Here is a 13,254-nt window from a genome sequence, read left to right as displayed (position 1 = left end):
ATTTAGTATCGTAAATTGTTATTTCGTCTCAAAGAACTCTTAGCAACGATGATGCAGTTCAACTTGCGTTCTTATCAGCGATGAGCTGGACAGCTGGTTGATAAAACTGAAATAGTGCGGACTGCGGAAGGTTTGAAAGATATATTAAAATATTGAATATACAGGCAAATATATCTACTCTAGATATGTAAGTTAGCTTGCTTTGCCTTTGGCTTGGCCTCATAGAGATTTCACTGTCCAGGGAGATCCTTACCTGAGTCTCTGACTTCTGTTGGCAGTCACACACCCACACCATAAATCTCGCTGAGTTTGTACCCCCCCGTGGTGACTACAATGATGAAACATTAAACGACGACCACATTCTTTACAGACGCAAACAACGGAAACCCATGACCGTGAAATGAACTATAAAGATTCTCTAGAGCATTCGTGCAACGCTTTTTGAGGAAAGAAAAGCAAAGATTGGTTAACAGTAAAGAGCCCAGTTAATACCAAAGTGAGTGAAACGGACATATTAAACATTGATACTATACAACATAACTCTACGAGATTATCTAGCTGCCTGACTCTTCGTTTAGCTTGGAAATGCGAGTGGTCACTCTTGACCGTCCAAGCATGCAAGTATTCAAATGAGTTTTCTGTATGCTGTAGTTGAGATCAACATGCAGATCAGTTGTCATTTCGGAGCCTAATTTAATAACCTCTTTGTACGTCAACTGACAGAATATTGGTTCTAGTGTGATATTGGTTCTAGTGTGGAAGCATAATTACAAATATGTGAAATATATTCGTTAGGTGACGGGGCAGAAGCGAAGGGGATGAAACGTGGAGCTTTATGAAACGTGGATCTTATAAAGTATTTTCGCGACAAGATGCTGTGTGAATCAAAGGGTAACCTTGAGTCATCGTTTGAACTTACATACCAGACCAAACGACAACTAACACTCATCGGATTCGCTTTGCGTCGATTTGCCGCTGGTATTGACTACATAATAATCCTGCCGTCTGTGTATTTCTATCTACAATCGCTGAACGCGAGTTACTATTTTCTTGGTTTCGTTATCGCTGGCGACTCGCTGGTCGCCTTTTTCATCTCGCCATTCATCGAGAAGTTGGCAGAGAAATGGCAGAGGATACGGTTCCTCGGCTTTGTGGCGAACTTGTTTCAAATTGCAGGCAGCTTGATATACGCCTTGCCCTTGTATTATTACATGCCATTGATAGGGCGGCTAGTGTCGGGGTTAGGGCAAGGTTTCAGCGGGGCGTTGTATTCAGAAGTGAAACGCGTGACTAATCCAGAGGAACGAAATCGCGTGATGATTTTTATGGAAGGAGTGCGACTGTTTGGTGTAGTTATCGGCCCTGGCATGAATTTCTTTGTCAAGGACTTTGATTTGACTTTTGGCCCCTGGATTATTGATCGTCGAACTGCGCCAGGGTTCTTCATGGCGATAGTTTGGGCATTGGCCGAAATCGTTCATGTATTTACAGTCTACGATTTGAGCTTACATCCGAACGCCTATCATGAAGTACCCAAAGACGACGACACGGAAGAAGAGCAACCTTTTTACCAAAAACCAAGCACTCCTCGCCTATCTACGACACTTGACGAACCGTCTAAAGTAGATGGCGAATCTAAACCGATCTCTGCCGAAGATGAGGGACGACGCTCTCCGACGACAGTCTCCCACGAAGATGAAAGAGGACAAATTTCGACGACGCCCTCCGATGATGAGCATACGGACAGCTCCGACAACGGCAAACAGAGCGAGGAAATTCAAGCACTGGAATCGGATGACGAGTTTTCAAAACACGTTAGACCGGTTTCCCAAAGCAGTTATACAAGAAAGCTTGAGGTGTCCACCAGAAACCGCAGCATACAAGAACTGTTATTCCGACGCGACGTCATGATTATCTTAGTCTGTCAATTTATGATGTTTTTTAATCAAACCGCTTTTGAAACATTGATGTTGCTTATTGGCGTAGAACAGTTGGGATTCAACATTACCATTTTAAGTGCCATCTTTATTGTTGCTGGTGTCGAAATGGTTACAGTTATCATTGTGGTGTGGTCCGCCAATAAGTCGTTGGACGCGAAATATCTCCTCATTACCAGTATCTCATCTGGTCTTTTGGCTTCATTTGCGAGGCTTGCTATCGGATTTGCCGAAAAACATTCAACCGGGAGTATAGTAATGACCTTGTTGATGGGAGTTTTTACCATCATCGGAACGCCGATTGTGAGCATAGCTGGTAAATCATTGCTTCCTAAACTGACCAGTCCTGAAACTCACGGATTTTACCAAATTGCGTTTGCAACCTCGCAGCATTTGGGTTTGGTCGCAGGCCCACTTGTTGCAAGTGCTTTGTACACTCATCTTATATTGTTTAGTTCGTTGACTATAACTGTGTTTCTTATCGTGTATCTTATGTTGCTGCCGACTGTTGAGAAAATGCAATTTCCCGCGCACGGGTGTGCTGCAAGCTGACATTTCAAAGGGTTTGTGTGGCACTCGAAGTAGCGTCTCAATATATGAACTATGATTTAGACATGCGTGTGTAATGAATCTTACGACTGCTAATTCTTCGTGGTTTTAGACAAGAAATCGATATTTGAATGTTGTAATATGTATATATATATATATATATATTTAGAAATGTGATGAGAACAGTTTCTTCTCTCCGGATTTACGTTGTAGATTTCACGAGTGTCCTTAGTAATGAACTCCGTAATAAAGCCCCTCCCGAAATGACTCGTTTTTTTTATATTTGTCGTTTCTCGAACAACAAAAACTGTATTTACTTTGGCGTCCATAGTCTGTCGTTTTGCTTTTATGCGTGAAAAATCACTTAGTGGTTTGACCGCCATCTCATTTATCATCCATAAACGGTGCTTTTCCCGTTGTAATTTAAGAGTCTCTTAACCTTAAGCACTTAACACATTAGAGTGGCTGTGTTAGTTCCGCTGTCGCGAAAGGTTAGAATCTTTAAAAATTTATGAAACTAATATCACGTTAGCATTAACACACTCATCATGCACAAAATCAACTCCAATTCATCTTGTGCAGCTGCATGTTTATAATGGATTTAGTTCCCACAAAACATCTGATCTTTCAAGACTAGAGATTGGAAATGATTTATTAATTGTTCGCATCTGAAACTCGGCGTATCTTTATCTTAAGATAGACAACCATCTTAGTTTTATTTTATAACTTTCTTTTTGAAAGACAGTTTTACCCAAGGTCATTCTCCATAGTACCAGTCAATCTGAGATCTCTCACAACAAAAATCATTCAATCAGACAAAATATAACCCGCAAAAACAATTTATTAGTCTCAATCATAATGCATTGTAGAAATATTTCATTCGTTTGCATATGCATCTCGTCAAGATAGTCCACAACACATTCACCACTAAAATATGCTAATTTCTGCATTCGTCATAATAGTTTGTATCTTTCAAAAGTAAAATTTAACCGTGTCCAAGAGGATATTTTTAAATGGTTGTGTGTTACTATTGTCAATACATAAATTTCTATAGTGATGTAGAGATTTGTCAATTTCTTGATGGTGTGAAATAAACGAGCTTATTGCACTAAAAAACAACAAAAAATTCCATGCTATCAGAAAATGTAACTTTCCAAAACAAGGACAAGAAGTACATGTGAATTGAAATTGCATGTTTATTCCGTCCTACACATAAAATAAAGGATATGAAAATAGAATTTAGTTCAATGACGTGGACCCCAGGGCACGGCGGCGGCAAACGGTTTGTTTCCGCTTCCAATGGCGGGAAAATCTTCCGTGTCAGCCATGTTGAGGACGGCAGGTGGAGGACTGGGGGAGATTGGTGGTGAGGACTTGTTCCAAGGTGCATCGCGGACAACAAATTCCTGCGGTTTGCGGCTCTTGCTGTGCGTCTCATTGCTCTTGCTTGGCGGATTCATATAATGGCTGACCAAATCTTTCTCTTCCTGTTGATCACGTACCTCGTCCAGCTGAAGAAGAGAGCGATTTTTAAAAAAAAACTTTCTACACCACCCCCCTCCCTTCCTCTCGTTCAATCTGTACAACTTACGTATTCTTCTTCCAAAACCAACAAATGATCCCTTGCGTCCTCGACATTATCCGGGGCACCACTGATCGCAACGGGACCATCAGGGTTATCGGGGCGAGGGAAACGGATATCCACTTTAAACTGGTCCATCACTCTGCGAATGCTCGCGCCACGTGCCCCAATGAGACGTCGGTGGACTCTGGGATCGATGTCCACCTCAATGGTAGTTTGATCTTCCTGTAAATTTGGAACAAAACATTGTTCAGAATAATTCCAGAAACAACAAATCGTAATTGCACGTTTTAAAAGAAAATTAGTAGAGGGGCCTCGTCATTTTGAGCGAGAAACATTTGAGACCCTACAAGCTCACATATGTACCTATCCCACCCTCTTACGCCCCGCTCCTTACCAATTCCTTGACCATGCGCTCGATCTCTTCCTTGGCCGCCTCACAGTTTCTTTCATAACCAGTCAGAGTGATGACGTCAGAGCTTCCATCAGCACCAGACTTCATTGAAGGAACCTGGATTTGAATCTCATGTTCCTTACGGATTTTGTCAATTATGACTCCCTTGCGACCGATGATCTTTGGATGGTACTTCGGGTCCACGAATACCTCCAGTTGGAAATTACGAAGGGCCTGTGGGAATGAAATCGAGAATGAAATATTCTACCTATGAAATATTCTTTTCAATAAATCAATTATTTCCGAGTTTATGTTCACTTTGAAGAACACAGAAGGTCTACCCAGAAGTCACACCCTGTCACCCACCTTGTCCTCGTTCTCAGCCTCGATTTCGTCGACTCTCTTGTTCAGGGCATTGACAGCTTGCGCGACGTTATCACGTGGACCCGAGATTGTGACGTCATCGGACTCATCTCTGGCGGGTGGAATGAGGATATTCACGTCAAATTCATTCATCATTGCCCGGATGTTAGCGCCCTTCTGACCAATGATGTAACGATGGTAATCAAATGGAATCTTTACCGATTGATTGATTGGTATAAGATCCTAAAATTGAACAGCATACTTATATATAGGTTTCATAATAACCGGTGTAAACTTGTTTGACACGACCAACTTACCAGTAAAGCTTGTTTGGCAAGTTCAGCTTGTTCAATCTTGCCAGTGATCTGAATGATATCACATTTTTTTACACCATCTTCGTTCCCAGTCGGCGAGGTCGGGCCGTCTCCGTTCACAGTCGGATGATCGTCGCTCGGCGAGCCGTTAACAGCAGCACTCGACCGCTCTGGGAATCTGATGTGTACGTTAAAACGATTCTGAACTCCTGCAATGCAAGATGAAGACCACACAAGTAAGCGACAGTTGTACCTGTTCCTTTAGAGATCAGACATGACTCTTACTACAACTTGCATATGAACCAGGAGCTTCCCCCCCCGTCCAATATATCATTCAATTACAATTTTTCTACAGCATATGGCTAGCACTGCATAACAAGCTTTAGCCGAGGTTATTTGACTTTTAGCTATACTTGATTTCAAAGTTATACACGAACCTTGCACAGTGGCACCCTTGGCTCCCATCAGAGAGCGATGATGTTTCTGCTCAATAACAACTTCAATGGTCGTCATCGACTCCAGATCTTTCACAATCTCAATAATCCTATCCTTGGCTCCAGCCACACAATTGCTAGCTCCCTTAAGCACCACGCGCTCAGAGCCACTGTTATAGCGCGGGAAACTGATGGAAACTCCGCCAAAATCTTCAATCACTTCGGTCAAGACTTTACCTTGACGTGCCACAAAATGGCGGTGATGTTTTACATCGACATTCACCTCGTCTTCTACGATGTTATCCTAAAATAACACCCGCTCAAAGCTTTAACATCACTCAAAGCTTAAAATCACTCAATGCTAAACATAATTCAGTGCTTAACATTACTCGGTGCTTGCCATCAAAAAGGCAAATACTAGTAAGCAACATTTGAGAAAACGAAATCAAACTCACGAGTTGCTTGATTGCTTTCTCCAATTCCTCCTTGGCCGCTTGCACAGCCTCCTTCTTTCCAATAATATGAATCAGTTCTTGGTCATCGTCGTCTTTCGTCGGGAAAATGATACGAGCTCCGGTGTTGTCACGAACCTAAGCCAAGAGTAAAAGCTGTTAGTGAACCAGAACAACTATTATGAAGAACGGTTTTCTCAAGCCGCGAGCACTCACCTTTCTTATATTAGCGCCACCTCGGCCGATCAAGAAGCGATGATAGTCGCCTTTCGCTTTTACAGTGTCCGTGAAACTGCTCAGTTCCTGGCAAAAGGAAAGATACATATTAAATATAAAACCTTTATTTCAAGCAGTTCATTAAGATTGCCTTTATTCCCTCAAACCAACCTTTTCTTTTGCCAGTTGTAATAGTTCACTCTTAGCTTTTTCCACATCGTCTTTAGGTCCTCGCACAATCACCTTGTCGCTGTTTGAACCACCAGGTGGGAACTTGATAGTCACGCCACCGCAGTCGTCCATGATTGAACGAATGAGTCGGCCCTTGGCACCAATGATTGCATTATGCAGTTTGTGAGGGATGATCAGTTCTTCCTGCAGGATACTTTCCTGTAAAAAGAAGATAGTTTCAATTCGAGGAACAGCCAACTGTTTGCGGTTGATATTCTTCACGAAGAACATGTTTTTCATTTGAAATTTGTTTATGAAAACTTCTTTGCTTAAAAGATATACTCACCAGTTCATTCTGAATGGCTAAAATCTTTTCACGAGCATCTTCGCACTGAGCCTTATGGCCGATGATCTTAATAATATTGCTATCGGTTCCCTCAGCAGGCAGTTCAATCCTTGTTCCAGTTTCATCTCGAATCTAGGAACAAAAGCACAGAAACCAACTTGTTACTACATGACACGAAAGAAGAAAGCTTACTGCGATGAAACCACTGTTGTTATTGGACTGATTCCCCTGTTTAAACCATGAAGTCTTATGATATTGAGTTACTACTATATTTGCACATCAATTGTCAACCAATTTTTCGTCTTCACAATAAACCAACCTTCTTAATTGTCGCTCCACCTCGTCCGATAATATTCCGGTGAAATTTCTTGAATATTGGCACGTCGATTTTGTAGTTGCTGGCAATCAATTCAGAATTTTGTTTCTTCATCTGAGCGTAAACCTTGTCCACCTGATCTTTGGGTCCACGGATGTTCACTATGTCACTCTTTGAAGATGCCTCGGGAAACGACACACGCACCTCGGGGAATTTCTTTCTGATATCCTGCATTCCTTCGCCTTTTGGTCCGATGATCGAGCGATGAAACTTGCTTTCAATGATGATATCACGGGAACGCTCGTTTTCCTAGAAACGACAGCAATTTCAATCAATTTTCTGTGGTTTTTCTAGGATTTTTCACAGTCGGAAAAGAACAGAATTCAACCGAACTCCAACGCTGGTTACTTTATGATAGCGTTTGCTTAAAACAACATGCAATTTTTCTCCCAAACCTACCAGTTTCTTTGCCATTTCCAAAATTTCTGCCTTCGCCTTTGCTACACCTTGAGGAGAACCTTCAATCCTGATCACACTCTTTTTCTCGCTATCATTAGGAATTATGATGGCTGTTTTTGTTTCCTCCTTGATACGATTTACTATCGTGATATAAATAATGTAGAATAAGCCAGGCTGCAAGTTTCCCAAATGGGTTTTCTATAGGCTTTGTAAAGTACTTTAATATCTCACCGTTTGCACCATTTTTACCAATGATATGAGAGTGATATTTATAGTCAACTTCCACCTCAGCAAAGTCCATTGTTGCTCTCTACAAAATGAAATACAGAATGAACTCTCAAAATTACAAAATGAAATGCAGAATGAAACCCTCGAAATTACAAAAATAAGCGAGTAAATGGAGGAGAAACTATGAACATTATGTCGTGCAAATAATCTAATATTTCTAAATTTAAGAAATGCTGATTTACCAGTTCACGTGCAAATGTCTCCAATGCTTCTCTGGCTTTGTCAACTTGCTGTGGGGGTCCTTCCAGGGTAATCTTGTCCTTATCATCACTGAACTCAATATGCAGCTGATGAAGAATGATTTGAAAATGTGTTATCACTAGGATTACACCCCTGATACAATTATTTTGCCTGCATATTAGGATTGTCAAAATTTCTCATGATAATGGAATAGAAACAAACCTTGTCTAAATCTTGGGTGATCTTTTTAATGTTCTCTCCACTCCGTCCAATCATAAACCTGTGTAGCCAACGTGGTGCCTCGACCTCAGCAAATGAAACACTGTTTGCTCTCTCATAAACCTGTGTCAAAGCTGCTCCAAGTCTGTCTGGTTCTCCTCGTAAAGTTATGGTCTCTGCTTCGGAATCCAAAGGTGGCATTTCAACAGACACTCCTGGAAATATTATTAGACTTGCTAAGTTGAGGTGCATTTATTGAAATAAAGCTGAATCAAGGCCACCCACCTGTAGATGCAAGAATTTCTTGTAATACATGTCCTTTGGGTCCAATAACATATTTGTGCTGGGATTTCTTCACTTCAATGGATACAGGAGTCACACATCGTTCCTAAGAAAAAAAATATCTATTAAAACAATTCTAGGATAACATCTTAAAGGACTCTACTCAAAACACAATTCCCCTATCAATTAACAACCGTTTGTTAGTTATAGTATCCACTACCTTTTCCTTGTAGATCCTAATTATTTTATCCTTTGCCAAATTTACACCATCCTTATCACCAGAAATTGTAACTTCATCCTTTTGCACCGACGGTGGTGGAATATTAATCTTCGTGCCTGTTTCCATCATGATATTCTGTACTGTTTCTTGATTGGGTCCTTGGATGAATGGATGATATATTCGGGGGATTTCCAGTCGTTCAAATCCTTCTTTTGCCTGCAGAATAAGAACAAATTACGGCAAATATAATATTAGATTTGCCGGCCCTAAGGCATGGAATAGTATTGATGAAAATCTTAAAAGCCTTGGGAAATCTAAATTTAAACAAGAAATGAAAAAAATGTTATTACAGTCATATTATGATACATAACAATCCAAGTTAACAACGTCAACTTCTTACGATTATACCTGTATATATATGTGTGGAACTTTGGTTCGTCGTATTAACTTCTTGCGTGTAAAAATTCTTTTTTAAATAATTACTATTAGCTAGCTGTTTTCTTCAGCCTTACGGTTGTTACAGCTAGCTGGTACCGACTACTTTGTTTTAATAACCTTTTGTAACTTTCACTGTAACAATTCTGGTATCAATAAAATGATTGATTGATTGATTGATTGACAGAATACATTTATTATCAAGCTATCAATATGTTTTGAGCATGTTTCTGACAACACATATTGCACAGTTATTTAACCAATTAATAATGCCTTCAGCAGCTTGAAATTGAGTGTGAATTTATAATTAAAAATGAATGTATCTAATCAATACATTTTACAATCAATCAATACAACAGTTTATTTTGAAGAAGAATTATGCCGTATGCAAAAAGATCTGGTATGAAAGGCCGTGTTGTCAAAAATTACCTTTCTGTCAGAAATAACTTGAATTTCATGACAAGCTTTCTCAACATCTTCCTTGATTCCAGCAACAATGACCATACCCACTCCATTCTTTGGGATGGTGATATGAGTTCCAGTATTGGCTTCCAGTTGTTTCAGATTATTTCCACCTTTGCCAAGGATAAACTTGTGGTGTTCAACAGGAATTGGAAGCTCATATCTCACCTGAATTTATTATTAAAGCATAGAACATTTAAAAGAAAGTAGCTCTGTTATAAAAAACATCAACAGCCAATTCACATACCCCTGTTTGCAGCTTCTTTAGGATTTCTCTTTTCGCCATTGCAACCTGTGAAGGTTTGCCTGTTGCGAGGATATTCAAACTCTTGTCCTTTGCATAACTCAATTCAATTGAGGCACCGGTCTTTGTAAACACATCTCGACACATAGTTTGACGTGCATCTCCAAAATCACCGAGTGGTTTCGCAGTAACATCTTCAACGGGGATCCGAAAAACCTTGAATACAACGGGGATTATTTATTAATTTATGGTTAGATTAAGAACCGGGCTTGGATTCCCATTTCTTACAAACAAAAATTTATCTCCAAATCAATTGGATGCCACTTAAAAAATTGACTGGATGCATGGAAGATGGTGGGATTTGACAAATTCTCTTTCATTGAGCAAGTGACTTGCTATGCCATTCCTATTAAACAACTAAATATTTCTTGGTGACCTTGGTTGCTATTTGAGCAAGCATGACTGTTTATTTAAGTTAGCCCAGATCAAAACAGCAGCTTCATAGAAAAATCCCACACTAGAAACCAGATCGGAAAAGTTCACTGCAAATTATATCCGAAAACAATGTATATTCCACAATATTGCATATCAAATCACAGTATATCATAAATAACATACTAACTTAAAAGTCAACTTGGGGCAATAATATAAACAGGCAGTATTTTAATTTGGCTGTGCCTGTAACAACAGAGAACTATTCTTCTAAGTTACAGGTGTGAAATTTTTCGATACGGCTGGGTGGAATTAATCCCACCAAAAATCGCGATGAATTGATTGGAAACTTATCACTTCAAATCACACCATTTTAACACCCAGTCTTGATAGATTAATTCGAATATAATTCGTGAAAAATATGTAGGAATCATGAAGGTATTACAGGTATTTATTTATACGAGTGATCGAGTAATATTCATGCAAAAATTACACATCAATCCGTTACAATAAGCCGTTACCATGCAAACTTTACATGGCTTTGAAGTTTTGCTATAAAAATTAAGGAAATATCATCCACGGTGGCAAATTTGCATCTGCACATTCAAATTTATTCAATTTTTGTTTATACTCTTTATATAGTTGAAAACCACAGGTTCTAATATAGCTATACCTCGGTTACAACACTACTACGGTCAAATTGTGTCAAATATTTTACTTGCTAATAAGATCTTTCCTTGATTGAAGCAAGAAATATTTAGTGAAATGCGAAAGTGGTACACGTGTCGGTGTCGAGATAAATACAAAGAAAACACTTTCAACTCAGACCTCATACATTTCACTGAGCTGTTTACAACAAAAAAATGTGGCAAAGCTTTTGTGGAAAGAATTTCCCTAACAGGAAATTCCAAATAATTTAAATGGCTCGTAAAACCCAGCACAAAATAAAAGGGCATTGTTTGGAGGTTCCGTAAAATTCATCCTATTAGGCGACGTAATATTCAAATAAGCAACACTTTTGGGGCTCATCTAATCTCAGATTTATATTCTGATTCACATTGTGCCAACGATACGATTTTTACAATGTTGTATAAGGATAAGATTCTCGAAGAAATATTTTTCAAAACCGTGTTGATTTCATTTAAAAAACGACGCGTTTTAAATTTCAAGTTCCCCCAAGGGCTAAAAGACAATAAATTGCAACTTCGGTCACAAGAACAGGATAAAAATCTCGTCCGTACTTTGGATAAAAAACGAACGGCTTGACTACAGAAGACAGCATAGAAGCAGGTCTTAAGGCATATTATTTTTATATTTCTTTCGGGCATTCAAAGTGTCATATGGTACGGGGTTGCGATCGGTCACAGTGCATATTTATTTATGTGCGAGAAAACGACACGTTGTCGAAAATAATTAGCAAACTCGTAGTCACGAATGAGAGTGGCATGAAATTGATAAACTATAAAAGTTTACAAAAATCACAAGACTTCGTTAAAAATAAAAATTGCAAAAGGGTATTTAAAAGAAAGTTAGGAATGGAATATATTCAAATAGCGATTAGATGGCTCAGATATTTTAATACCTGTGTAATGGTGCTCGCGCGAATAGCTTGCATCGAGCCAGAATAGCTAGTCGCTTTGGCCGGGCCAGGATTTCTCACAACGGGAACGTTTGAAACAGGCAATTCGGGAAATGCTTCATCGTATGTGGGAGTGTAGCCTTCAGTATCCAAATCCGTGTTGTTTTGATGGGAAAATTCAGCAGCGTCAGAGCTGCCGTTCGTTAAACCAATTCCGTTCATATTATTCACTTCGGGTTGGATATTCATTATTCTTTAGGTCCGTATTCCAGGCTATAATCTACAGTGCCACTGAGAGAAAAAAATAGCACTGTTAGGAATAGGATTCCCTGAACATTTGCTATTGAAAAATTAATAAAAATCGGTCATCAATTACACGTATTTACCGAGAATTTGAAATACATTGGCATCTATTCTATTTCATTCGAACGCTACCATGACTCTTATAGGCTTCAAAAAAAACATTGTTATTTTTGCTTCTAGTACAAACCTGACGCAAGGCCAATAGCAGCTGTTCCAGAAAGGCCAACCAACGTCAAAATTCGACTATAATAAATCCAGATCGACGATAGAGGCCGGTTAAATCTTCTTCTCTTCTTCGAATTCGATTCAAGACTCCATACTTCTTGTTCGACTGAATGTTACACAACTGCGTAGTAGAATTTATAATTGCGTCCCAATCTGACCGCGCTCGTAGCCAATCGCAGCGCAGCTAGAAAAGCTCCTGCAATCTGGCCAATCACAGCGCACTTTGGGGAAATACAGCTGAGCAAAGTGCAGCAATATATTGTAAAGATACACGTGTACAGAATACCAGCTTACCAGGAGGAGCCCAGAAAAAGCTACTTTCTGACATGCGCTTGGAAATTAAAAGATTAAAAACGCTTGTAGATAAAGCACAGCACACAGCCATTCAAATTTTAGGCAAGATATCCAATTTATCTACTATTTGGCTGCGGTAGTAACGGAAAAATACTATATTCCATAGTTAGGCACCGTTCACAAAATATGTGACACTAAGACAAATCATACCGCAGTGTGATTGACTAGAGTTGAAAGAGAATCTTTTGCACGAAAGACCGAAAATTATCGTGCAAATTTATTTTGGAATAATTCTCAGCTCGTGTCGGGTGACGTCCAAGTGACACCCCGGCCCCTCACTTCCTATGACACTCTTAAGCACCCCTCACCCCTCAGGACGTCACGTATTTTGTGGACGGCCCCATTGTCTCAGTTGCAAGGTACATCAAAAGGTATACCACAAGGTCTATATGTCAGTTACAAACGACAAAACTCGCCTATTTCAATATTTCAAAATACAGTCGTTTTTTTCTCTATTCTAATCTTCTTATTAATAAGGAAATAAACCTTTGCACCACT

General features: G+C 39.5%; 2 protein-coding genes across 2 annotated transcripts; one reads left to right on the top strand and one right to left on the bottom strand.

The window, feature by feature from the left end:
* The first annotated feature begins 322 nt into the window (after positions 1–322).
* On the top strand, positions 323–2,650 carry LOC114518469. Its single transcript, XM_028538463.1, has 2 exons — positions 323–496; positions 796–2,650. Exon 2 carries the CDS (start codon positions 873–875, stop codon positions 2,487–2,489), a length of 1,617 nt encoding a protein of 538 aa, XP_028394264.1. The 5' UTR covers positions 323–496; positions 796–872; the 3' UTR covers positions 2,490–2,650.
* Positions 2,651–3,309: 659 nt separating this feature from the next.
* On the bottom strand, positions 3,310–12,521 carry LOC114518115 (vigilin-like). Its single transcript, XM_028538041.1, has 21 exons — positions 12,365–12,521; positions 11,878–12,165; positions 9,867–10,079; positions 9,587–9,787; positions 8,723–8,938; positions 8,506–8,608; positions 8,224–8,435; positions 8,004–8,108; positions 7,765–7,843; positions 7,534–7,673; positions 7,078–7,383; positions 6,759–6,890; positions 6,413–6,631; positions 6,242–6,328; positions 6,029–6,163; positions 5,577–5,877; positions 5,143–5,348; positions 4,829–5,068; positions 4,466–4,696; positions 4,078–4,293; positions 3,310–3,997 (listed from the first exon to the last, which is right to left on the bottom strand). The coding sequence occupies exons 2-21, from the start codon at positions 12,121–12,123 to the stop codon at positions 3,731–3,733; spliced, it is 3,855 nt and encodes a 1,284-aa protein (XP_028393842.1). The 5' UTR covers positions 12,124–12,165; positions 12,365–12,521; the 3' UTR covers positions 3,310–3,730.
* Positions 12,522–13,254: the final 733 nt, after the last annotated feature.

The sequence above is a fragment of the Dendronephthya gigantea genome, unplaced genomic scaffold (genome assembly GCF_004324835.1).
Source record: "Dendronephthya gigantea isolate DGI-Jeju-01 unplaced genomic scaffold, DenGig_1.0 000010F, whole genome shotgun sequence".
NCBI classification, from domain to species: domain Eukaryota; kingdom Metazoa; phylum Cnidaria; class Anthozoa; order Malacalcyonacea; family Nephtheidae; genus Dendronephthya; species Dendronephthya gigantea.
This window is presented reverse-complemented; position numbering and strand designations above follow the sequence as displayed.